Source organism: Amblyomma maculatum, chromosome 1 (genome assembly GCF_055883805.1).
Source record: "Amblyomma maculatum isolate TAMU_Amacu chromosome 1, ASM5588380v1, whole genome shotgun sequence".
NCBI classification, from domain to species: domain Eukaryota; kingdom Metazoa; phylum Arthropoda; class Arachnida; order Ixodida; family Ixodidae; genus Amblyomma; species Amblyomma maculatum.
In genome coordinates, this window is record NC_139344.1 from 129,619,745 (window position 1) to 129,647,684 (window position 27,940).

At 46.4% G+C, this 27,940-nt stretch overlaps 1 protein-coding gene across 1 annotated transcript; it reads right to left on the reverse strand.

The window, feature by feature from the left end:
* ChT (choline transporter) lies at positions 1-26,290 on the reverse strand. Its single transcript, XM_084585896.1, has 9 exons — positions 26,049-26,290; positions 21,440-21,547; positions 18,466-18,621; positions 17,610-17,758; positions 7,546-7,695; positions 7,203-7,332; positions 4,256-4,473; positions 1,136-1,407; positions 1-527 (listed from the first exon to the last, which is right to left on the reverse strand). Exons 1-9 carry the CDS (start codon positions 26,224-26,226, stop codon positions 65-67), a joined length of 1,824 nt encoding a protein of 607 aa, XP_084442022.1. The 5' UTR covers positions 26,227-26,290; the 3' UTR covers positions 1-64.
* Between the last annotated feature and the right edge of the window lie 1,650 nt (positions 26,291-27,940).

Consider the following 27,940-nt stretch of genomic DNA (forward strand, 5'->3'; position numbering starts at 1 on the left):
GCGCCCGAAGCTGGGCGAACTAGAACCCGTGCATCTCCGAGGCTCGTCCGAACCCCTGCCAAGCCTAGAGCTTGGTAGTGTCTTCAGATGAGAGTGCGTCACCCCTTTCGCCCAGCGGTGGTGGCGGCGGCTGCGCCGCATTGGAGGCCAGTGGCCCACCACCGAACGGGGACAGCGGATCGGCTCCAACGGCCACAGTTGACTTGACCTGGAACCCCTCGACGTCTTCCTCGGGGTGCAGGTTTAGCGCCGGGTTGACGCGGCCGTTCATCTCGGTCTGGTAGGTCTTGACAAGGCCCCCCGCGTTGAGCACCGTCATCTCGCCCTCGTGGGGCTCTTGAACTTTCATGATGTCCTCGGGAATGTTGACGACGCAGTGGAACACGTCGAAACGCGCGGGGAGGGTGCCACTTTCGAAAAGCCAGCGCATCAGCGAAGAGATAGACACGATGCTCGCCAGACTGGTCAGCATGGCGAGCGTCCGGAAAGGGAACAGCTGGCCGTCCTCCTCGTTGTAGAACGGGTATCTGGAAGGCAAAACGTCTTTCATGGTGGCACACAGCAAACGGCGATTGTGATTTCTCACATTAAGAGCGTTGGCATACTCTGGATTGTTCAGTCAGTCAGTGTAATGCAGCTATTTAGTTGCTTTTTGTACGGCGATGTATATGAATCAAAACCTAAACGCCTCCCAGACGTTTAGTTTCAATCTCGGCGTTGGCCTCTAACTACTCATTTGTTTACAGTGTACCTTTTTTGACATGTGACAAGGGAGTGTGCAGAGCACTGCAAATGCCGTTATCAACGAACCGCTGTTTAAATATATGCGAGCCTACATCTTGGCAACTAATTGAGCAATTATGATGCGCTGGAGTATGGCAGACTTAGCTGTAGGGGTACATTCCTTGAGCTCGACTGATATTAAAGCCTATGTAAGACTACATGGACTGTTTGATTCGTCCATACTGCATCCGTCAGTATAGTGTCCTGGCTCGCGGCATAATGTTGCCGTACACCCCCCCCCCCCCCCCCCCCCCCTTTCATGGTTGTCTCATGGCCACACCCGATTGTTTGTCGGGACAGAGTTAGGTGTTCGCGAAGCTGTAATCATTTCGACACTCTTATCTTTGCATACCTGATGACCGGTGGCAGGCCTATAATGTCCTCGCCACCCAAGCCGCGGAGTAGTAACCCGATGATGTAGGCGCCAAGGGAGCCGTAGGTGTTGCAGTGATTCTTTATGTATACGACGCAGACGAGCTGCGGGAAAAGGATGACGTAGACGAGGTCCGATGACAGGTACCAAAGGCCGTAGATGGACTTCACTGTCAACGCCATGGCGGTGGCCATGGCACCCACGAACAGAATGGCCACACGCATCACCCAGATCACTTCACGCTCGGAGGCCTGCATGGACGTGTCACGAATAAGCGCTGTCTTAGAGCCTTTGCTACATCGAAAATCAGTAAGAGCGCCACCTGCGAGAGAGCATTACGCGCTATCTGTTCCGCGCGGTGAATGTTAGGCTACCTCAGGTTTCATCTGTTCACAGCTGAACGTTTAATATTGCACATCTTAAATCATCTTTGTGCGCGACCTGGGGAAAACGGATAAGAAAATATTACTTATAGACTAAGGTATTTAAATTCGGCACGCTATAACATCTAGAAGTCAGAAATGATTTGCTTCATCTATATTTATGAACTGACACCCAAGGCGTTTGGTCTAAAAGTAAAAGAGCGTTTTCAAAAATGACGACAGAGGTTGAAATAAGCGCGGCTTCTTCTGAAGTAAGAGGAATAATGCGAAAGTAAAAAAAAAAAAAAATTAAAAGGTATTTTGAATGTAAAATTGATGCACAATTGACCGGAGCTTTGCTGTCGTTACGGGGGCCGCTACAATTGGTCACCCTACAGTCGCAGGAGGAACGGGCTCCGTATACTTACTTAAACGGCCCTGCCCCTGATGCTGATACCGCGGTAACATACTCACTCCCTTGAATGAAACATCAGCTAACGGAACATGCGCTGTTGAAATCATGTGCTTGGGTACACATACCTGTAATTTCAACCTATTCACGCGTTTGGCTGCTGCTGTACTTTTAATGAAAAGCGTGGGGTGTACTTTTGCCCTAGCTCTTCCAAATGAAAACATTCCCTGAAAACAAGCCGAACGTTACATTTCTTCCTACTGTAATGACTTCGCGCTTCTGACTCAAACTGGCTTTCATTGACCAGAAATAAGAGTGAGATGGAGTGAAGGATTAAAAAAAAAAAATGGTGCAATGACCTGGGTGAAACCAACGCCAAATTGTTTGCAATCATCTAGAGCCCCTCAGGGCGTTTTTTTTTTTTTTTTTTGGTAAGCTTAATTATTCAATTAGGATGAATTACGCAGAATTCGTAATATTAACTTTAAGACCGCGTGAAAAGTTATAGAGGTGGTTCAGAAAAAACCGGCGCAAATTTTCCACCAACGTACAAATAGACCACGTGACTGACGCTGCAGTGCGACAGTGTTGTAGCGCTGCCAAACGCGTTTTGAATCAACGAAGGGTGCGCGTCGTTCGCCGTCTCAAAAAGAGGGGCTGACGCCGCTGTTAGCACAATCACGGAAGTGTGTCAGCACATTCTGCCGGTAAATGGATAGTGCCAGTCCGAAAAGTGATGGGCAGACCACCTACAGCCAGCTCACCTCACATTAAGCTTTTATTAATCCACTTTCCTGGAATAGCAAAAAAAGAAAAAAAAAAGAAAGAAAAGAAAATGAATGAAGTCGCGTAGTTGAAGGCAGTCTCCATTTTATCTATTTCTGTCATTGTAGAGCCCGTCGAAGTGGGTGGTGGCCGTTCACTTGGGCACGGTCAGCGAGCACGTTTTTCGTATTCAAAACGCGGTTGGCAGGGCTGCAGTATAATAGGGAATTAGCGCAGTGACGTGGTGCTGATTTTATATTTCGCGGGCATTCCTTAAATGTCCCCCCCCCCCCCCTTCAAGCAAAAAAAAAAAAAAACAAAAACAAAAACGAGCACGCAGGAGACTGTACTGTAGAGTCACCCACTTTTTTAAAAAAGTATCGAGCAAGTGTCGATTTCCAGGTGCAGCAGCGCCCAGGCGAAGCAGAGAGGAAATCGGGAGAGAGAACATGCATGCCTGTCAGTCATGCAGCTGGAGTCAGGGCCGTCCGTTTGGCTGTTCTGCTGCTTGAAAGACAACCTCGGGATAAACTTTCCATTACTGTGTAGCATAATACTGTACTTTCGATGGCCGAGCAGCGAGAACATTTGTTTCATTGAAACTGCTTCGTAGTTGTTACTGTGGTGAAAACGCGTAAAGTTCCCTGCCCGACCCTAGGCTTCGGGGATGTTTGCGAGTAGCTTCTGGAGGGCATTAGTTCCAGTAAATTAATGCGCCGATATTGTACATCTTCAAAGATGGGGTTTTTTTGGAATGGTTGTAACTGGTTTCTTAGGAGTACTCTGATGTTTATCGCAAATGTATGCATATAGCGCCCGGAATATACGCCGCAAATAAAAACTAGATGGCCACAGCTTTTTGGAACTCAGATGCATAGCAGCCGATAATGGGCAGGCGTTGACTCGCACTAATCAGAGCAGCTTATCAGATGGCGCTTACTACAGCCTTTACCCTTGCATACTTTCTCCTCTCCGTAGCAGTGCTGGGCAGTCGACACTCGCGCGATATACTTAAAAAAAAAAAAAAAAAAAAGCGGCCGACTGTACGTTGGTAGAGGAAACTGGCGAGGTTGTCGGAACCCCCTCTACAACTTAATGAAACCCACTTGGCCCCAAACAGAATATTAAACAGTTTGCATAATTTCCTTGTTATTTAACTAAGCGGTATATATAAAAAATGCTCTGAGAATTAAGCGCTGCATAACGACAAACCATATGTCGTTGATTGCATCAAGCTCCGCTACAGCGGTTTTATGAGCTTGGTGGGAGTTACTTATAATAAGTGTGTCGCCGAAAGCAAGTCGACAGCTGCACATCCCCAGGGCAATATTCGTAGCATATGGCCTTATCGTCGGGCGAAGCAAAGCGAGCCACAAATCAATCCGTACATAACCAGCACATTAGCCCTCCACCCCCCCCCCCCCCCTCTGCCCCCACTTAATTAAAGTGGCAAGTGCTCTCTACGAGTAATACGGCCATGAGTAATCCTAAGTTGGTTATATTCATACACGGACAGGGATGGCCCGAGGGCAGCGGAAGAAGGAGGAAATGAATACTCGCATTCTGCCTGAAAATGAGCTTGTAGACGTTCCTGGCAAACATGGAGGCGGCACTGAGGATGGAGGAGTCCGAGGAGGACATGACCGCAGCCGACACGGCGCCCAGCCCCACGAACGAGACGAAGCCGGGAGTCAGGAACTGCAGCACCATGGGCAGCACCAGCGATGTGTGCTCCTTGTCCAGGGGCAGAGGACCCGTGAATGCCGTCTCGTTCCATCCTGCGGCAGCAGCGCGCCCTTTCCTTCACTCTGCGGCTCGCCCATGAATCGTCCACACAGGAGAAGAGCAATCACTCCTGTCTATGGAGTTGATTGCAGAATACTCGCTCGAGTGCATCTCGCTGCTTGAGTAAAAGGGTCGTTCATTCCTCTGTTCCGAATCGTCGTTATACGTGTGAGTGATTACCATGTTTTTGTTTTTATTTCTTCCCATAAAATGTGTTATGAACCTAATGGTTGATAATAGTTTTTACTTGCGGTGCTTATTGACTCTAATCGCTTCATCCTCTACTAAAAAAATAAAAAAACACAGATTTTACGTATGAGGCAGTCTTGCACTGTTGTACGCACAACTCGGCTCTTGACCGCCAAGAATACGAACAATCATGTGCCCCTGTTGCCACGCTTTGTCTCATAAAATAATACACCGACACCCCTCTGTTCTACGTTCACTGCCTCAGTAGTTGTCAAAAGAGCCCCCTGTTTGTCCACTCAGCGGTTTTGAAATTCACTCATCGATTGTTTCATAATTTGCAAAACATATCTCGCTGTCGATAATCGGCCTAAGCATCAAGTGCATCGCAGGAAAGGAAATGCACATTCTCGGGTAGTTCATACGACGGTGGTCGCTGCACACGAGCATAGCCCAGGGTCTTTGCAGCAAAATGCACTGATGCTTTCGCTCGTGTCTATTGTTCTAGCTAGGTAGCGTGCATAGTCTACTTGGCTGCTTTCGCGGCTAAACAGCCCCCGCCATCAGCCACCTTTCTAAAGACGACAGTGTGCTTGGCTTCCTTTACCGCTTTTGGTGCTTGATGTGCCGACACTTACGCTTTTCGTGCTGGGCAGCGCACTAAGTATGCCTCGCTGCTTTCGGTGCTTGACGCGCCATAGAGCTTGGCCGCCCTTCATCACCCGCCTTATCGACGCATTTATTCAACTAGGTCGAAATCTTACCTTCGTGTGTGGCTACATAAAGCTGTCCTTGGCGGCATAGTGCAGCCTTTCTATATTTGACACGACGAGCATTTTAACGCACAGAACAAACGGGCGAATGGTGAAGGAAGCGATGCGACCCATATGTAACCAGGGCTGCCCTCGCTGCTGCTAAGTGGCCGAATGGTAGGATACGAAGGCATGTGTATCGCCGCTCGGGGTTTCAAGTGTGGAAGCTGTTCTCTTGGCTGGCTGTGGGATGAAAACGTTCCGGTTTTCGGACAAGTTAGGGTTTATATTCTGCGTATTGCTCTCTGTGGTTTCAGCACGTTGTTCGCCTTAATTTGCTGAGAACGGGAGCGAACCGCATTCCATGCTTAAAACGTACTGTTGACTCTAAGTAATCGCTGCAACTTCTCTACAGGGCTTTCTACGCAGCCACAGTCTGCAGGTCGCGCTTTTAAAGCATAAACGGTGATCTTAGAAGTTACAAACTTCGCGAAAATGTACATGTTTACTACAAGTTACCGGCTTAAATGAGTAAACGTGCCAGGGAAGTTCGGTTATTTTTCTTCGCTGTTCCTACCGCCTATAGCACATATATCCCCTACCGAAATAATATATCCTTCCCCTAGATGTACCTTTCTAAATGTACATTTATATTTTAAGCACAAATAATCTTGCTGCTCTTATCCTTACTTCCTACAGACTAGCTTCGTTCATAATAAGAAATCCAATAAGCCTTCTATGCGCTGTAACCTTCCTCTCGCACTCTGTTCAGCGCAGTTGCTTCGTGTGCAAAGTGCTGCTTAATTTCCGCTTACTTCCTTTATGCCGTTTAAATATTAATACATCTAGGACGTTTTTTAGTCTCTTTAAAATATTGATTGGGGTACAGCGTTATCTTCGCTTCGTTATTGTTTCACTGCACAGTTGGAAATGTCTAACCGCCCTTTGCACTCAGCCCTTACACGCTGAGAACTCCGCTTTTAACCTTTGATTCTAACAGACCGGCGTTCTGTTCACTACAATTATTACATGATCACCATGAGCTGCCTCGTGTCCTCAAAGTGCCACTACCGCTTCTTAGTATGGCCACCCTGTCGCAACTGTCAAGCGCAACCGCAGTGGGTGCTATGCCGCGCTGAAACAGTGCCTCCACCCCGCTTCCTGCACTTCCGTTTTCCATCAGCGTTATCAAGCAAAGCTCGCTATGGGCATTTCTGCCTTCTCTTTTCGCAGCTGTCCCTTTTCTCTGTGATGTTCTCCACGCGGACGTTATATCCCCACATGTGCGGCACCATTCAAATCCCGACCTTCACCTGTGTATAGGGCAGGCGTTACAAATGGGGTAGGCAGAGCCACACCGTTTATCACGCCTCTTCCTAGCCACCTTAGCACAGCCGCTGCGTCCGCACCTGCTTTTTCTCACTCCACGAAAGAGACGGTATCGTGACGTCGCGCAAGACGTCACGATGCTTGCTTAAAAGCTGTCTTTAATGAACATTTAAGGATCACCGTTGTCCTTCAGGACATGAAAGCGCAGCTACCGCTGCTGCGTGAGGCGTAAATTGCCAGTGATAGGTTCTTATTCACTGTACGACTCTCCCAAGCACTCCAGCATATGTTCACCGTGCTTCTATATCATATAGGGTAGAACGAGAGAAAGAAGAGGGCTATACGATAGGAAATAGTCAGTGCTCCTTCATATTCTATAGCATATAGTATCTTCATTCAAACCCTCTCAGAACTACGCTCTTTTATAATGGAACAGATGCAAATTTCAGACGTACTTGTAGCTTTGGCGACAGCACCCATGATCATGGCAGGGATAGCCATGATAATGCACCCGAAGGCAGCCACGTATGAAAGCAGCTGCGCCTTGAAGGCAGTTTTGCACGAAAGGACCCGCTGAAAGTAGACCTGCGAAAGAGACACAAAGCCTTGTTGACGCCTTACCCTACCATTAAAGGCCGTAATAATTACAAGAAAGCTGCGGATAAACGGGTTGAGAATTGTGCGCTTATGTTATGAAACATTTCTGCTGCTTGCACGTTGCATAGCATTGTTTTCCGAGCACCTGAACAGCCCTATAAAAAGGGGCATGTATAACAAGAAGAGAAATGCTGACGTCACCTGCCATGGGATACCACCGAGGATGAGCAGCAGTCCGAAGTCGATGTACTGTCCCACGTACCTCGGCTCCAGGGAGCCAACCCAGTCGTTCGTCGGATACGAAAGCGTACCCACTGACTCGTTAATCATGCAGAACGGGATGCACAGCCACTGCGGAAGATAAACAAGCAGACTGTTGTTAGCACTGGCGTTAGCTGCAATTAAGTGTGAACGCGAAAAGCATGAACTTTACCGATCGCGCTATAGCCTGGGAACTCCGGCTGAATACTCTTGCTGAGGCCGGAAGAGTTGCACAGACTGTAGGCTTCAGTAGAAAATGCTCTTCCGAAAGAGATAGGTCTTCGTGGCATTACTTCGACAACTCTAATTTACAGAAGTGAAGCACTGGAATAAGCTACGGTGCTCGCTAGAGGAAGAAGAGCTCACCTGCGGTCTACGGGGCCTGAGTGCACAAGCTATTCTCGCTAAATACCAATTTTAGATTGCACCCGCACCTATGGAAGGCCGGTCACGGTAGCCAGCCGAAGAGTCGCTGTTTGAGGAGCTAGCCTATCGCGAACAGAATGACTCACACTAAGCCCCTTCCATCTGGCCTAATCTCATTTCTTGGATGCAGGTATGGCCTTTGTAAGGACCCTCGAAACATAAAAGAATGACAGCCCGTTTTTGTCTGCATTTGCAATTTATGAGAGATTTAAAAACAAAATTTGTTGACACCAAAAGCATGTAAGCTGCCGCCACTCGGGATCCGGAATGAGTGCCGAGAGCCACACAGAACAGCGACGAGCTATTGCGTGTGTTCGCGGCACACAATAGAGAGATCTATCATGTTGGAGCGGAACATGAAAAGCGCGCTTACTGACAAGACAGCAGATAGCTCCTGTAAGCGCTGTTTTCATCGTTACCTTCCAACATGAACTAACCAGCCCGACTCTACCCTCTTCTTAGACTTAGCAGAGCAGAGGCCTAACGCATACAGGATTACCGGAGGCTCGCTTGCAGTGGCAGGTGCGTGCCCCACCTGGCAGCGCAGCAGGCATCCAGTGTTCCGGTGTACGCGCCTCTGCTATTCTAAATCTATTCAAGACGTATCATTATGTGTGAAATGCATACAACTCTGTTGCGCAGTACGCCGAGGCCGCTTCGTAAGAGCATCAATTCTGTCTGTATAAACTGGAGCGTGCCATGACCGCTCGAGAAGTCCTTGTGCGTCCATGCCGTGCGTCCATGCCCCCGGTTACAAATGTGCCTGCTACAAGGCGAGTCAACGCTCTTTTCTCGGCATTTCTTTGAACTCTTTAGGGTGGTTGTTAAACACATGCATCGGCGCGTAAAAGTTATGGCAAAACATTGAGACGACCGTGTCCACTTGCTTCAAAAATCACCTAACACGCTGTGTGCATGAAGCGGAATATACAAGAAAAAAGTGTACTAGGGTTGCGCATAGTATGGCCAGGAACGAGTTGGGAGCGACTTTATAGAGCATTTCGAGCTTCATAGACCATAGAGTATTTCGCGCTTAACAGCAGGTGCATGCGCCGTGGTGCAGAGAAAAATAACAAAAAAAAAAAACCCTACCCTGTAGGCTGGCTGGTTATATACCGGTTGTTCTGTTTAGAAAGTTAAAAAAAAAACAAAACAAAAACAAAAAAACAAAGGGTAACTGACTTTAGATTAACTTTAGCCCTGGGGCTATATTGTGGGCTACGGCGGACTTCAGATAAGACGCAGAAGGCTTCAATTACTTCGCTATTAACTGAATACGTTAATTATTTTTCTGACCTTTCACTTTAGGGGTATGTTGTATTTGCAGAATTGGGGCTCGTCTTCCAATTAGTATAGCCTCTAAAAAGATTTTATTACAGAAAAATCGCCGCCCACGATTACGTTACTTCCTAATGCGAAATTTGAGCGCAGCTGATCAGCTGTTTCACCTTTTCGATAAATTGAGGCAAAGATTTCGAGCAAGACATCATCATCATCATCATCAGCCTGATAATACCCACTGCAGGGCGAAGGCCTCTCCCATATTTCTCCACTTAACCCGGTTCTGTGCTAGCTGCATACACTTGACCCCTGCGAAATTCTTAATCTCATCCGCCCACCTAACTTTCTGCCGCCCCCTGCTACGCTTTCCTTCCCTTGGAATCCAGTTTGTTACCCTCAGCGACCATCGGCTATCCTCTCTTCGCACTACATGTCCTGCCCATGTCCATTTCTTCTTAATTTCTACTAGAATGTCGGTAACTTGAGTTATTTCTCTGACCAACTCTGCACGCTTTCTATCTCTTAATGTTACCCCTACCATTTCTCGTTCCATAGCCCTCTAGGTTGTCCTCAACTTAAGTAGAACTCTCTTGGTTAGCCTCCACGTTTCAGCCCCATAGGTGAGTACAGGCAAGATGCAACTGTTGTATACTTTCCTGTTGAGCGATACCGGTAAGCTGCTAGTCATAATCTGCGAGTGCTTGCCAAATGCGCTCCATCCCAATCGTATTCTTCTTGTTATTTCCTTTTCGTGGTCCGGATCTGCGGTTACTACCTGTCCTAAGTAGACATGTTCGCCTGCTACTTCCAGTATTTCGCTACCTAATGTAAACTACTGTTCCTTCCCGAGGCTGTTGAACATTACCTTAGTCTTCTGCATATTGATTTTCAAGCCTTCAGTTCAGTTCAGGCGTTCAGTCGTGTCCGACTCTTCGTGACCCTATGGACCATGTCACGCCACGCTTTCCGGTCTCTAACTATCTTCTTAACATCACATAGCTTCATCTGCAATGCCTCGAGAATGCCATCTAACCATCGCGTTCGCTGCCTACCCCTTCTCCGGCGACCCTCAACCTTTCCCAACATCAAATCTTTCTCCAGCGACTCCTCTGTTCTCATCAGATGACCAAAGTAGCTGAGCTTTAACTTTAGAATTTGACCCTTCAATGAGCAGTCAGGGTTTATAGTTGACAATATCGACTGATTTGACCTTCTGGCCGTCCAAGGAACTCTCAAGAGTCTCCGCCAGCACCACAATTCAAACGCGTGAATTCTTCGGCGGTCAGCCTTCTTCACAGTCCAACTCTCGCATCCATACATCACAACTGGAAAGACCATAGCACGAGTTATACGGATCTTGGTTGGCAGATCTGCTCTTTACTAGGCGGTCAAGGCTAGCCATGGCTCTCTTTCCCAGAAGCAGGCGTCTCCTAATTTCATGGCTGCAGTCTCCTTCCGAGGTAATCTTGGCGCCCAAGAACAGAAAATCTGTCGCAGCTTCCACTTCTTGTCCATTGATGCTCCAGGACTTGATAGGGCAAGACGCCATGATCTTTGTCTTTTTAATGTTCAGTTTAAGCCCAAACTTCTCACTCTCTTCTTGTACGCGCATCAGAAGTCTCTTGAGTTCCACTTCACTTTCTGCCATTAAAGTGGTATCATCCGCATATCTAAGGTTGTTGATACGTTTTCCAGCAATCTTCACTCCAGCTGAAGACTCGTCCAGACCGGCCTTCCTCATGATGCACTCTGCATATAGGTTAAATAGGCAGGGCGACAGTATGCAGCCTTGCCTCACCCCTTTCTCAATCGGAAACCAATCAGTAAGGCCATGCCCAGTTCTGACTGTGGCCTCTTGCCCTTCATAAAGGTTCCTGAGGAGACAGATGAGGTGAATTGGAACTCCCATCTCTTGGAGAGCTTGCCACAATCTGCTGTGATCTACGCAGTCAAACGCTTTAGCATAATCAATAAAGCAGAAGTAAATGGGTTTCTGGAACTCTCTTGCTTTTTCCATGATCCAGCGAAGGTTGGCAATTTGGTCTCTAGTTCCTCTGCCCTTGCGAAACCCAGCTTGCACGTCCGGAAGCTCCCGATCCACATACTGCTGCAGCCTACCTTGGAGGATTTTCAACATCACCTTGCTAGCATGCGAAATAAGCGCGATCGTGCGGTAGTTGGAACAATCTTTGGCACTGCCTTTCTTTGGAATGGGGATGTAAACTGACCTCCTCCAATCCTGTGGCCACTGCAGGGTTGTCCAAATTTGCTGACATAATGTATGCAGAATGTTGACAGCGTCGTCATGGTTGAGGTTTTGAAGCAACTCAGCTGGAATGTCATCAATTCCGCTAGCTTTGTTCTTAGCAAGGCTGGCTAAGGCCCATTCAACTTCACTCTTCAGGATGCTCGGCTCGAAATCAGTAATTGCAACCGTCTTATGTTGGGCTTGCACATCCGGGTCCTTCTTGTACAGTTCTTCTGTGTATTCCTGCCACGTCTTCTTTATCTCTGAGGCTTCAGTGAGGTCCTTGCCTTGTCTGTCCTTTATCACGCCCAGCTTAGCACAGAAGCTTCCTTTGATATCTTTGATTGTCTTATACAGAGCTCTTGTGTTCCTTAATTGGCTGTTGTCCTCAACTGCTTGACACTGTATGTTCAGGAAGGCATTTTTATCTCTCCTTGCTATTTTCTGAAAATCCGCATTGAGAACCTTGTATCTTTCTCTTACCCCCATACCTTTTGCCATCCTCCTTTCCTCAGCTATTTGCAAAGCTTCTTCAGATAACCAGTTTGCTTTTTTGCATTTCTTTTGCTTTGGAACTACCTTAGTAGCAACTTCTTGTATTATATCACGAACATCAGTCCACATCTCTTCGGGCTCTTTGTCTTCTAGATCTAATTCTTGAAATCGATTCCTCACTTCCACAGCATATTCTAATGGAATCTGATCCAGATCATACCTGAAAGGCCTTCTAGTTTTCTGCAATTTCCTTAATCGAAGCTTAATTTTGGCAACAAGAAGCTGATGATCGGTGCCACAATCGGCCCCAGGCCTTGTTTTTACTGCTTGTATAGCGCTTCTCCATCTCTGCCGGCAAATAATATAATCGATCTGATTCCTGTACAGACCGTCCGGTGAAATCCATGTGTACAGGCGCCTCTTGTGCTGTTGAAAATGAGTATTCGCTATGGTCAGGTTGTTTTCTTGACAGAACTCTACTAGCCTCTGCCCAGCTTCATTTGGCTCACCAAGACCGAACTTGCCTGTAATTCCGGACATTTCTTCACTCCCGACCTTAGCATTCCAGTCTCCTATGAGAAAAACGACGTCTGATGATGGGGTGCGGTCTAAAAGGCATTGTAGGTCCGCATAAAATCTCTCAACGTCAGCTTCTTCAGCAGCAGTGGTCGGTGCATAGACTTGGATAACTGTTATGTTGAAAGGGTGACCTTGGATCCGAAGTGAAATCATTCGGTCGTTTTTGGGGTTGTACCCTAGCGCTGCTTTGCCCATTCTTCTGTTTACTATGAGAGCGACCCCATTCCTTCTCTTGGATTCGTGCCCACAATAAAAGACATAATGGTCGCCGGAGTTAAATTCTCCCATTCCGGTCCACTTGAGCTCGCTGATACCCAAGATATCAATGTTCAATCTGTTCATTTCTCGCTTGACGATATCCAGTTTACCTTGCGTCATAGATCTTACATTCCATGTTGCTATGTGATATATCTCCTTGCAACATCGGACTTTCCGGTCGCTTCCCGACACATCCACAACTGAGCGTCCTTTTGGCTTTAGCCCAGCCGCTTCATTCGTCCTGGAGCTACTAGGAATCGCCCTTTGTTCATCCCCAGTAACATGTGGGACGCCTTCCAACCTGGGGGGCTCATCTTCCGGCGCCATATCGATAATGGTATTGTGACTGGCCATAGGGTTTTCTTGGCAGGAAATACTGGAGTGGGTTGCCATTACCTTCTCCAGAGAATCACATTTTGTCAGAACTTTCTGCAGTGACCTGTCTATCTTGGGTGGCCCTACACAGCAGAGCTCACGACTTCATCGAGTTTCGCAAGCCTCTCCGCCACGACAAGTACCTTTCTACTTTTCCTGTCTAGGTCATCAATCATTATTTGCAGTTCATCCCCCGAGTTGCTTAGCAACGCAATGTCATCAGCAAATCGCAGATTACTGAGGTATTCTCCATCTACCCTTATCCCTAACTGCTCCCATTCCAAGTCTCTGAATACTTCCTCTAAACAAGCTGTGAATAGTACTGGGGAGATTGTGTCTCCTTGCCTAACACCTTTCTTTATGGGAATTTTGTTACTTTCTTTATGCAGAACTATGGTTGCTGTGCAGCCACTATATATATCTTCCAGCACTTTCACGTACGGCTCGTCTACCCCTTGATTTCGCAATGCCTGCATCACCGCCGAGGTTTCAACTTAGTCAAATGCTTTTTCGTAATCAATAAATGCTATGTATAAGGGCTGGTTATATTCCGAGCATTTTTCTATCACCTGATTGATGGTATGGATATGATCGATAGTAGAGTACCGTTTCCGAAACCCTGCTTGATCCTTTGCTTGATTGCAGTCTAAGGTTGTCCTGATTCTATTAGCGATTACCTTAGTAAATACCTTATACGTAACAGACAGTAAGCTAATTGGTCTGTAATTTTTAAGGTCCTTAGAGTCCCCTTTCTTGTGAATGAGGATAATGTTTGCATTCTTCCATGGTTCCGGTACCCTCGATGACACCAGGCACTGCGTATACAGAGTGGCCAGTTTTTCTAGCACGATATCTCCCCCGTCCTTGAGCAAATCTGTAGTTATCTTATCTTCTCCAGCTGATTTCCCCCTTTTCATAGTTTCCAGTGCTTTCTTGACCTCGTCCTTCGTCACTGGTGGAACGTCTGACGGTTTTTCCCTACCGCCAATCTCATTACGGTCCTGACTACTTTGGCTACTGTAGAGATCTGTATAGAACTCTTCGGGTACTTTGACTATCTTTTCCATATTAGTGATGACGTTGCCCGCCTTGTCCCTTATCGCATACATCTGGTTTTTGCCTATGCCCAATTTCTTCTTTACCGCTTTAAGGCTTCCCCCGTTCTTTACAGCATGCTCAATTTTCTCCATGTTATACTTCCTTATATCGGCCACCTTGCGCTTATTGATTAGTTTTGATATCTCGACCAATTCGATCTAGTCTGTTGGATTGGAAGCTTTCATACTCTGGCGTTTCTTAATCAAATCTTTCGTCTCCTTAGACAGCTTGCCGGTATCCTCTCTAACTATCCTACCGCCTACTTCTACCGCGCACAAAGTTATGATATCTCTGAAATTATTGTTCCTTGCCTCTAGGGTAATGTCGCCATCCTCAGTTAGAGCTGAAGACTTATTCTGTAGCGAGATCCTGAACTCTTCTGCCCTCCCCCTCACCGCTAATTCGTTGATGGTTTTCTGTCTTACTAATCCTTTGCGTGCCTTCTTCAGATTTAGGCTAATTCGGGACCTCACCATCCTGTGGTCACTGCATCGCACTTTCCCAATTACCTCTACATCTTGCATAATGGCGGGGGTTGAACACATTATGAAGTCGATTTCATTTTTAGCCTCTCCTGTCTCTCCGTTAGGACTTTTCCATGTCCATTTCCGGTTCTTCCGTTTGCTGAAGAAGGTATTCATGATTCGTAAGTTATTGCGCTCTGCAAACTCAACTAGTAACTCCCCCCTGCTATTCCTAGAACCAATACCATAATCACCTACTGCCTTGTCCCCTGCCTGTTTTTTCCCTACCTTGGCATTGAAATCGCCCATTAGTACAGTATACTGCGTCTTTGCTTTTCGCATTGCCGATTCTACATCTTCATAGAAGCTTTCAACTGCCTAGTCATCATAGCTACATGTAGGTGCATAGGCCTGTACAACCTTCAGTTTATACCGCTTATTAAGCCTAATTACGATGCCTGCAACTCTCTCATTAATACTATAGAATTCATCTATATTACCCGCTATATACTTATTGACTAGGAAACCTACTCCTAGTTGTCGCCTCCCTGGTAAGCCTCGATAACACAGTACATGCCCATCCTTCAGTACAGTATATGCCTCATTCGGCCTCCTAACATCACTAAGCCCTATGACATCCCATTTCATTTCCTCTAGTTCCTCTAACAGCACTGCTAAGCTAGCTTCACTAGCTAGGGTTCTAGCATTAAACGTTGCCAGGGTCAGTTTCCAATGGCGGCCTGTCCAGCGGAGCCAGGCTTTCTTAGCACCCCCTGCTGCGTCACAGGTCTGACCGCCGCCGTGGTCAGTTGTTCCGCAGCCGCTGGTGACTGAGGGCCGGGGTTTTGTGGAGCTTATCATAGGAGGTTGCGGCCAATTACTGCACCAGGGTGGCCAACTCCTGTTCTGGTGAGGGAGTGCGTTGCCGGAGGTGTTCACCGGCATCAGGTCGCACCCCAAACCTGTTTTATGCAATTCCATCGACAAGCGGATTTTTTTTTTTTTTCATCCGGTGGAGAATTGCGCGGCACCGGGATTTGAACCCCGGTCCTCTTGCATGCGAGGCGGATGTTCTACCGCTACGCCACCGCTGCACCTTTTTTTTTTTTTTTTTTTTTTTACAACTTCTTTTTTTTTTAATTTTTCACACTTATTCCTTCAAGAAACACTCCACTAACAGTTCTTGGCTGTCATGAAAGAAGCTTCGTGGTCGGAGAAATGAAGAGAGCAATTGAGTTATCGGGAGGTTGCGGGAGGCAGCGCGTGGGTCCATAGGAACGTTGCGCGACGAACAGATAGCAGCGACTGACGATGCTGCTGACGTCGCTAGCGAGTGAAGCGAGTGAGAACGGGATGTACGCACCGAGCCGACGTTTCGGCAACCGGAGAGTACCTTCGCCGCCTCTCAGGAAGAGTGGGGGGGCCTCCTCCTCTTTCTGCATGGCGGCGTCAGTGTTCTACACGCAGCACGTTTTCTTGGCTCGCTAGCGGTGTCAGCGGCGTCAACTAGCGCTGCCTCCGGTGCCCCCCCCCCCCCCCCCCCCCGCGCTCCTGCCCCCATTGTTCGCCGCTTAGTGTACCCCCCCCCCCCCCCTCTTCCTGCGACGCTCCGGTTCGAACTGGGGGGATGAAAGGGGGCGGAACTGGTTACGAGACCGACGACGCCGACGCCGACGCGAAACCCAGGAATGGGCGCCAAAGAGCTGCGCTTCTCTAAAATTCTAGCGGGCGTTACAAGGCTCACAGATGTGACCCTGATAGGCGGTTTCACCCAACAACCCAGTGCCGGCAGCGCGACCGGCGTAGATCGCTTCGCCAATGCACGCTCTGAGGCCGGACTGCATTGGGTACCGGCGCAGCGGCATCAGCGAGGCTGTGGTCGAAACGAAATTGACAACGAATAGCCATGCGCCCGTCTGCAGCTTCCAGGTGATGCCGGCAGAGAGAAGAAATCTCTGGGTGGAGCGAGCTTCGTCACAGGCGCTGTGCTAGCGTGTGAAACTGCCTATCAGAGCGACATTTGAGGGCCTTAGAATGCGCGCGCTACAATCGTTCTTAAAAAAATCTTTCTTGATGGGTATACCATTTGGAGTACGACCTCCAATTCTACAGATACAAAAACTATTTAAAATGCAAATTTAAAAGTTAATTAGTTTTTTATTTAATTCGCGAAATAATTGAAGCAGCTTGGTTTGTAGCTGATGTCCGCCATAGCCCCCCAATATAGCCCCACAGCTAAAATAGATCTAAATCCAGTTACCTTTGACATAAAATTTTGGACCTTCCAAATAAAATGACTCGGTATACTTATTGCTGCCCTATTTCTACACTAATTGACCGCATGAGACATGTTGCTTAAATTTCTGTTGCAACTATAATCAGCAAAGGGCTATTCTTTCAAGAGGAATACGTGTCAGAGCATGTTTAATTAGATGAACTCGGGCACGCTACTGACCAGTGCCATTTTTATTTTATTTAAAAATACTGCAATCACCGCGAGGTGATTTTAGCAGGTTGACATTAGGCTAATCATTTATAGAACGGTGTGTACTGGACAGTGAATGCACGCAGCAGATGTTAATATACGGTCGGGTTAAATAGCCACAAAAACATCTACAAAGCCCATTAACAAGAACAAAAATACAGGTACAAAGTAAAAGCAAAGAAGCAAACCATTTAACACCTAATACAATAAGTAATGTCCCCGTAAATATGATCAGAACGAAGTTAATTTGGTGTAGAGACGACGCTGTTTTCTAGACAGTAATTAATAAGCTCACCAGTCCAATGAATATGCAGAAGAGCTGGATGACATCCGTGTAGGCCACAGAGTAGAGACCTCCAAAGAACGTGTAGAAGAGCGCTATGCACGCCGACGCGATGATCGACGTGTTGGTGTCGATGTCGATGATCACACCCACCGTGGCGCCTGTGATCGACAGACAATGCGGAGTTAGTTGTTAAGCACGAGAATGGTTGCAAGAAAAAAAAAGTGCAATAAGGCCGTCGTAAACACACACACACACACACACACACACACACACACACACACACACACACACACACACACACACACACACACACACACACACACACACACACACACACACACACACACACACACACACACACACACACACACACACACACACACACACACACACACACACACACACACACACACACACACACACACACACACACACACACACACACACACACACACACACACACACACACATATATATATATATATATATATATATATATATATATATATATATATATATATATATATATATATTAATAAAAAGCCGCATATATCGCCCCAACGTTTAGGCATCTGATCATCAGAACGTCCGCGGCAGAAACGTCGGAGTACTTTTACGCAACGCGTTAGGCCTTATGAAAGAGCCCGAAAAGGTTTTGGGTCCTGCGGCGCTCTTTAAATATAGTGCCATCGCTCGGTCATTGATCATTCTTGTCTTTGTGTCCTTGAATGAGATGCTTTGTCACCGCCACTGACTGGATGTAATAGGTTAGGTTAGGTTAGGTTAGGTTAGGTTAGGTTAGACTTGGGGGTCCTGAGGGCAGTAGTGACTGTTCCTTCAAGCAGACTTAATGGAGATTGCTTACCAAGCGCAGCGAGGATTGCCGCCGACCAGAACACTTCTCCGCACAGCGCTGGGATGAACAGCAGGCCGCCCATACGACCACCGAATAGCTCTTGGAATGGGTCCAACATGGTCACGTAACCTTCGGCTCGCATCTTGTTGGCGAAGAAGTAGCCGCCTGGAATAAAATGATAAGAAGAACTGCTCGCCAACCCGCATATATCCGTCGGTCTTGTATATTGTCGTCAAATCTCGCGGTTACAACCTTTACTTTGGCTCGCCGCTCGAAGAGGAAATTGCTCATATCATTTTGCAGTACACTCAGCTCAGCGTAAGCGTTTTTGGGACAAGATAGCTCCCTGTCGTACGAAGCTTGGAATACATTTGTCAGTACGTACACAAATGCCACTGCTGGGTGGAATGAAAAGCGTATGGAAAAAGCGTATGGCACACGAAGCAGCGAGGTTTGGAAGGTTCCCCATACCCGTACCAACTATGGCCGCCAAATGTTGATGTACATGCTACCACAAGCTCTTAATTCCTCTGTTAACAAGTCCAGCTAATCTATACAACAGTATATGTCCTCAAATCAAAATATTTTTAACACATGCAGTTCTGCACTACCCAATATTAGTCCTATCGTCTACATGTACTTTGTAATATATAAAGCCGTCGTTATGTTTATGGTCTTTTCTTGTTTTGTTGCGTTTTTTCCGCTGCTGTATTGCACTGTAAGCGGGTGCTAGCCTTTGTTAAGCCATCGCAGGCTTTTTCCTAGCACCATGTAGCATCACGAGTACTGGGTAATCAGTGTTGATGCTAAATAAAATTATTTGTACTTGTATTTGTAATAGCACTTACGAAGAAAGCAGAATATCCCCCCCCCCCTCCCGCCACTATTTTCAGCTAGTATGCAACTAGTGTGGTTCGTGTTTGTCTAATGGTGTCGTGCCTCGTCGACAGACACTTTGGTCCCCGAGAAGAATTGTCCTTAATGCGAGTAGTCCGCAATAGCGAATAACATAGAACAAAAAAAAAAAAAAAAAAGAAAAAGCTGGGAAAAATGGTGTGAGTAAGGCTTGCTTTCGTTCATAGTGGTGGCCAGTGAAGTTGAAATTAGACATAGTTATGGTAGGTACAAGACCACCCTCCCGGTCACCAGCATGATAGAAATAGTGTGGTGCAACTTGATACGTCTTCTACTACAGCTGTTCGCATCATATATATCAGCGCTCAGTCCGCTCAAAGCTGCTGAATGCGGCCGGAGCCCTTGCTGTCGGATGCCTGCCTCCCATGGTTATCAAAATGACAAGGGTCGTGCGCACAGATTTCGAGAGTTTCCTGGGAACGAATTCAAATTTTATCTTGAAAGACTACACGCTTTGGGACAAATTGTAGTTTCTTTCTTTCTTTCTTTCTTTCTTTCTTTCTTTCTTTCTTTCTTTCTTTCTTTCTTTCTTTCTTTCTTTCTTTCTTTCTTTCTTTCTTTCTTTCTTTCTTTCTTTCTTTCTTTCTTTCTTTCTTTGTCCATGCTCAAAAATACAAAAATAACAGGGGTGGGGGGGGGGGGGGGGAGGGGGGCGATCTCGGCGTGAAGAAGCGCGCTGAGTTTGCGCAGCCGGCTGAGGGACTTTAATTAAGTAGCCTGAAAACTTCGAGAGTATAGGCGATACTAATAGGACTAATTTATGCCGCTGCTTCTATACGCTCGAGAGCGCGAAAAAAACAAAAAAAAAACAAAGCGACAGCACGGGGGTTTCGCTTCATCGACACTAACGCCAATAAAAGGCAAAAAGAAGAGAATAAATTGACAGGGGCGCTTGCATTGCTTCCGTAAGCGAAATGCCCTATACTTTATCCAATGCGAGGCATACGACAGAGCTGTGGTTATATATGCAGCGAAGAGAGAATTTGTGCGTATCGCGAGTGAGAGCCTGCGCTGGTCGTTCCTGCTCGCGCTTGAGCTTAATGGGATTACTGTCAACGAGTACTGCTTATGAATGGCCGTTTTTGGATTCCTTCCTTTTTTTAATCTAATTTTGGAAGAAGCGGCATGCTTTCCAGTGCGTTCGCTGGTTACGTAGCAGCATAGCAAATACCGCGTTCCTTTTTGTAGCGTGTATTTTTTTAATTGTAGCGAGGATTTCACAACCTCCCCTCGCGGAAGTCCAATTAATTCCTATGCTGTGAAGGCTACCCTTCGCAACTTTGCGCTGCGGAGATGGCGGAGCTAGGCCTTTCATCCCTGCGGCTTCTCTTCTTGGTCGCAGGGATTTTATTTTACATGCTTATTCGCATTATGTGCATCTATCGCAGTTGGCACTGTCGAACAGTAGACATAAGAAGCAAGCTAAACAATGCAATGCAAGCAGTGCCATAATGCGTTTTTCTCAGCTACCACCAGCAACAGCAAAGAAAATTATTGACCCAAGAGCAGTCAACTGTACTGTCCAGTCGTCGATGCGCTTAATTTTAGATAAGATTCTCGCAAGTCTGCGGCGTTCACAAAGTATACGCCGGGTGCTTCCTTCCTTTGATAATGTCAATGCCATTGCGTTTTCTTTTAACAGTTATTGACTATATATAGGTATTTATTCCATCTGTCTACTATATTGCGCATTCATGAACAGCGCCCTATCAGTGCTCGGACTTTTGTTCACGCAGCTCACATTTTTTATATATTTAACCGTGCAAGGTGCAGTCGTGCAGCCTATAAAAACCAAACAGCGAGTGAGACCAATGTTTAAAAAGGAAAAGAACAGAATAATTGGGCCACTTTGTGGAACATCATATGCCCGCAACTCCGGCAACGAGGCATTAAGAGCTCTTGATTGGTTTACTCGATACGTGAAAGAAAATAATAAAGCCTATCGCGTTGTTTCGTACTGCATGAAAAACACATACGACGATCACTGTCTGAAAATAGTTTTAAAAATACGCATCCAGAGTTTCGCTTAGTATCGAAGGAAGAAGCAGCTTGGATGATGTATACTCACCCAATACTAGGCTCAATGCGTAGCCAACTGGAGCTTGACACCAGATGATGCCGTTGCTGTAGACAGCCTCGGCGGTGCCGTTTATGTAGCCACCTCCCACCCATGTGGCTGAAAGAATGAAAAAAAAAAAACAATAACAGAAAATATAAAGGTTTCAGTCGGCAGGAACAAGCTACGGTGCCGTCCAGGGCCGCAAATGGACCCTTTCTGTAATACGGGAGCAGAAATGCGAGGCGTGTAAGGACGTTGCTTCATGTGGTAGTTTTCTGCGCGTTTAGGCGCTGTACACTTTCTTCGAAATGAAGCGCCGTTTTTCTCTGAGTTTTAATGGTGCTTTATCACTGCGACTCGCGTGCTCGGCCCAAGCATACCAGCTCCCTTGCCTCTAGCTTTTTAGTGGCCTAAAAATAGGGATAATAGAGCAGCACTAAAGAGGTACCGTGAGAAAAAAAAAAGGAAATGGAGAGAGGGAGGGAGGTGCTGAGGTGGTGGCAAGGAAAGAATATTTAGAATATAAATAAAGAATACTTACCTGAACTTGCAAAACTGGATGGCTAAATGAGCAAGCACTTTATGGAATCATGCTTTTAGAAATATCCACGGCCAGTAAAATTGCGTAAGCAAGAACCCCAAACAAAACGCGCCACAGTATGACTTTCGTTCAAATCAACATTTTTCAATAGTGCGGCGTTCCATCACTAAAATCCCTATTAAGACGCAGCCGGACGAGATGTAATATTAACCGGGGCCGTTTCGTTTAAATTAGGCGAGCGACGAACTCTGCTCTGGATATACACGGAAACATCTCTCGACAAGAACTGATACTTGCCGAACCTATCTCTCTCGTAGACTAGTTTGCTAGCTAATTTGTTGGGCACTGATGCTCCAAACAGTAACCGAAACTTATTCATGCTAAAACGAGCGCGAAAGAACAAACACGGAAGGGAAGACAGCACGACACAAGCGCTCACTCGCAACTGAATGGTTTATTCAAGAAAAACAGCTTAAGAACCCAGGAGAGGAGAAAAAAACAAACAAAACCCGAAGCCGCATCAGGGATCTAATCAGCGCATCAGAACTTGCGCATGATAAAACGTGAAGTAAGCAGAGAACACCGGCACAGAACAAGCTATCTTTTACAATATCGGCAGTGGTCAGCCAGGTTACAGCGGTCTTCGCTGAATGAAATGTTGTGTTCCATGAGGCGTATGTTTAGGCATCGTCCAGTCTGGCCAATGTAAGCGTGGCCGCAGGTCGTCGGAATTCGATATACAACATTTCTGCAGCATTCAAAATATATGTTGACATACTTGACGCCACATGTTTTGGTGTTTTCTGTTTTACTTCACGTTTTATCATGCGCGTGTTTTCATGTCCTGGTTAGATCCCTGATGCGGCTTCAGGATTTGTCTGTTTTTTCCTCACTCTTGTGTTCTCAAGCTGCTTTTCCCGAATAAACCATTCAGGTGCGAAAAAAAAAAGCAAAAGTTACAGGAGTGTCACAAAAGCGTGAGAGTATAGTTGCTGAAAATGGGAAGTTTCGAATGAAAACAAACTATTCTCGGGAACAAATTCTCTACCGGCGGGCATGATTTACTGAAAAGCTATAGTTATCCAGCCAATTAAATAGAACGCAGAGATCAAGCTTCAACAACTCAGTTCGCTGGTTAGCGCGAAGCTGCGGACGAGGAGATGCCATGTCGGTTCATGAAACGAATAAAAACTCATTATCACCAAGCAGCGTGACGATATCCTGCGCTGCCATATCATTCTGCATTGACCCTAATGACCGAAATTGCTGAATTTAAATATAATCTGTGATCTTTCATTGAGTTAGCCCAATGTAATCCGAAGAGTCCTTAAGTTAAATTACACTCATCACGGCTGAGCGCTTATTCCTGAAAATGCCTTTATACCTTACCTTACCTTTATACCTTACCGTGCAAGTTATGAGGATCGGAATACCTTTGTGGAACAGCTGCAGAAATCGCGACAAGAAGGGGCTGCACCGTAAACACACGAGAGTGCCTTTCATCTTCGCATAAACAAAAAATGGAATATGCTCAAGCTCCGACTTAAGGGCAGGTCACGACAGTGGTCTGTGGACGACGCAGGCTCAGCACTTGCGCGCCATCCGTTGAGGCAACGGCGTACACCACATCGCGGGGGGTGTGCATAAAAGCGTGCCTTGCATGGCGAGTCGGAAGCGTGTCTGGTTCGCAAGCGAAAGGTCGAGGGCTCAAATTCCCCCAATGTCCTAATTTTGGGGGAAATCAATTACTTTATAAAGTTACGAAATATTTTAGACATGCGGCGGCCATGTTTTAATCGCTTTGATTCCACGCGTGACCTCAAGTTTAAGTTTTTGGGTCGTCTGAAATTTCCGCTTGTGGTCATGGCTGTGACGCCATGACCCAATCAGCCAATCATGATTTTTTTTAATGACGACGTTACCGACCCCTGCTTTTCTGCGACACGAGCTGTTTAACACTGTCGCTTTAATAAATTATGCTTTACGACCTCTGATTCTCGATGCATTTGTATTGTGAGAACCACGCTAAAATAAAAATCTATACTTCGCGATCTTTTTTAATGATGTCAGCTAGGACACAAACCTTAAGTTTCTATAATGTTCCGGAAATATTTCTCAAGAAGCGAGGAATCATTAGTAAATTACAAACAGTGAAGGCGCCTTTCAACGCCACCCTACCGGCAGACTTTTTTTCTTTGCGCGTCCTGCAGGACTGTGTAGTTCCACATATTTATTCATTTCATGTCGGTGTTGTCGGACGACATGAACTTTGAGGCGTTCATCAATTTATCTGTGTCATTGCTACCTTTAAACCATTAACTTGCTGCGTGTACGTGGCTGTGATCGGGCATAACTATTAGCGCGAAAGCACTTATATGGACACCGGAGCCGACCAACAACCCGTCAGTCGTCTTTGTGCCTGACTCCTGTTTGGCCCGCCAAGTCGTGGCGTCACAGTCCACTTGTCCTGGCGCAGGTAATTCAAATAGTGCTTTCGCACGGCATTATGGGTACAACAAGGTTAAACCAAGGATAGTTTTAATTCTTTTTTTTTTGCATCCTTGAAAGGTCCCATAGCAAACTACTGTCGGGAAGAAATGAAGCGCGAATAGAAGAAAATAATAAGAACGTATTTCTTCGCTTTTTAACGCCCGCGAGTGAGATAAGCCGGCAAGGTACGGGGCCTGGTCGTAAAGCTGTTCGCCAGTCCTAAAACGGCACATTTGCCCAGATATCAGTTGCCTGCGTACGCACTGAATGACGATTGAGGAAAGAAGAAAAAACATGCTTCTGCTGCGGCCCTGCTCTGCCCTTGTTTTCCTGTTTGCTGCAGTGCCATTCATGCAGAAAAGGCCGACGCGATGCCACAGTCCACGCAATTTGACTATACACGCAATATGAGGGCAGAAAAATGGGAGCTATTTCTTATGGCTCCGGAGAATGACCCTCAGCACGAATGAAGTCTCATTCCTATCCGCCAAGGCAGAGCCGATGCTCGAAACAGAAACAGGCGTATCGCTTTTAATTTACAAGGCGTGGGCAAACAACGAGTGCTAATTTCCTCACTTTCTTGAACATCTCTTACTTACAGGTACCTCACACTTGTTTCCAAGATGACTAGGCTAGTAAAGTAGCAGTCGGCCATTGCGTCAAAGAAAGCGCCCAGGCTAAAAGGGGCGCCTCATTTTAGGTCTATGGATTCATTTGGACTAACTGGAGTTGTTTAGCTGCTCATACATCGCACAGCTCACGCCATTTTTGCATTTCATCGCAGTCGATATGCGACCGCCGCGACCGAGTCGGAACTTCTAAACTTATGCTCAGCAATTGAACGCCATGACCACTGGATCTTTTCGCTGAGTCGCATAGCAGTGCAGGCCAGGCAGAAGAAAGTAATCTCAGATTTTCAATTGCAAAAACAAGAGGCCATGTTAAAGTTAATCAGAAATTAATTTCTGGAAGCAGGTCTACCAGAACAAGAATCAGGGGTGTTGTAAAAGAAAATTCACATCCCAAAAGGAATGAGCGTTGTAGCTTGAAGCATCAAACCACCCTACACGTGATACGCATGCTCTCTCAAGCCGTCAGATTTCCTTTTCTTCTTCTTTTTTTTTTCCACCCTACAATCAGGGCAGAAAATCCAGTCTCTCCACTTCCGATCTTCCTCTGTAAAAAGTTCGAAATTAACAAAGGTTTGGTTTGGTTTCGTTTGTGGGGTTTAACGTCCCAAAGCAACTCAGGCTATGAGAGACGCCGTAGTGGAGGACTCCGGAAATTTCGACCACCTGGGGTTCTTTAACGTGCACTGACATCGCACAGCACACGGGCGCCTTGCTTTTCGCCTCTATCGAAAAGCGGCCGCCGAGGCCGGGATTCGATCCTTGGGAACAGTAGTCGAGCGCCGTAACCACTGCGCCACCCCGGCGGAAATAACAAAGGATTGGCGCATTTAACTCAACGCTGTAAAGCGGCAATGAGCGCGCATGTACCGCTGAAACGTAGTGGTGACCCTGCGGTAGGGGTGCGTACCCTTACCGCGCTGACGTACTCGTGGATAATACGCGCGCATCGACGCACCTGTCATGGTGAATATCCCGACGAAAACGCCTATGTTTCTGCCGGCGAGCATGACTTCGTCAGCGTCGCCAGGGTCGTTGCCGGTCTTCTTGCTCTTGCGGCCGGCCCATATGCCCACCACCAAGATGATGATGTAGAAGATCACCACGGACACCACGCCCGCAATGTTGATAGCCATGGCGCTTTGCTTGGTCGGAGGACCTCCGCGCGTCGATCGTCGCTGTCTCAGCAGTCGGCGGAGCTCGAGCTGCGAGAACAATAAACAATAGCAAAAAAAGCTAGAACCCATGACGTGAAGGAATGTGGTTTACAACATAAATACGATCATAGCGCGGGATTCTTTCTTTGACTCGCATGCCTACAGTTACCTGCGTCATCGAACCCATAGACCTATAAATTGTAGCTGTATGTACGAGTTGAAACAATCTGTCAATTTTTCGAAACCACATCGGAATGTGGCGACTGCCCTGCGATGAAACCGACTTCGCCAGCATATGACGACCAAATACTGATGTATTCTGTAACGAAATAACTATAGCGCAACCAAGACAAACACAAAAAAGGACCACACAGGACACAGGCCGCGCTATAGTTCTTTCGTTACAACATGCACCACCAAGCCCAACAAGTTCTTCTATACTGATGTATTCGCTGAAGGAATTCGAAATATGTTCGACCCGTGTACGCATTTTATTGTGTTCAGTTGTTTAACCCTCTCAGACCTGGTAGTACGGGAAAGCGGCGTGAACAGAAAAATAAATGTAAGTGGATCACCTTCTGCCTTGTCAGGACCACGGATAGAAATTACATCAATGATGACTGCATACCAGAAAGGACCTGCGCTCCCACTGTTTCCCTGAGTGCACTGGTCTGATTTTCGAAATTTTATACCAGCACCGGAAAAGTAACATAGCATTTTGGTAGCCTTATGTTCCAGTGTGCCACACGAAATTCTGCGAAGGTGATCATGAAAAACATAGAAGAAAGAAGCCGATGAACTTGACCGCTTACTCAATTGCGGCGCCTGCATACAAGAGCTTAAATGGAGTAATGCACAATTGTGTAGCTGTGACGACTTGGACAGGCCGTTAACAAAGAAGAGCTACAAACGCTCAAACGCTGGTCACAACTCGCCTTCAGTACATCCTCTTGAGCTCATATATAATGTCGAAGGCTCAAAACGGACTCACGCAGCATTCTACCCGATAGCAGCTTCTTTAACGCCGTGCTCCCAGGAGGCTTCCAGTTGCTAAATGCTTCGCAGTTATTGAACTGCATCTTTTCCATATTTAGAGCACCTCTCATTCTCCTTCTCCTTCTTCCTTTTCTTCTTCTACCTTGATGAAGAATAAGAAGAAGGAGAATTCTGCTTCTTCTTCCATAGTTGCGCTTTGAGGCGTCTTCATCTACTTTATCGCTCTACTTAAGCCTATTCTAGGAGGTACGTTTTTTGTTTTAACAATTCCAGTCCATGCAATTTTTAACGAATTATGGCTTAAATAGATTTGTTTTGAAGCTGGTACAGATCCAAACAGATTACAGCAGTAAATAGATTAAAAAGAGCGTTGGAAAGTGAATGACAAAGAAGTGTCTTGTGCTCCACCGGTTTCTCGCAGAGTGCATTTTCCAGCTGCAAATGGTACGATCAACCAACGTCCCAGGTCGTCTGAAAGTTTTTAAAATAAAATTCTGGCTCTAAAGCATTTCATAATGCGACCTTGAATATGAGAAACACTCCGGCGGAAATTTTAAAGCGTTGCTAGGCGCTAATTATTGTTTTAAGGAAGGAAAGATATAAAAAAAAAAAGTATTTCCTGGCTTTAATTTTTGACTATAAGTGGCTCAAACTCCAACCTATGTGAAAATGCACTCTACGGGATAAGTTGGTAGTA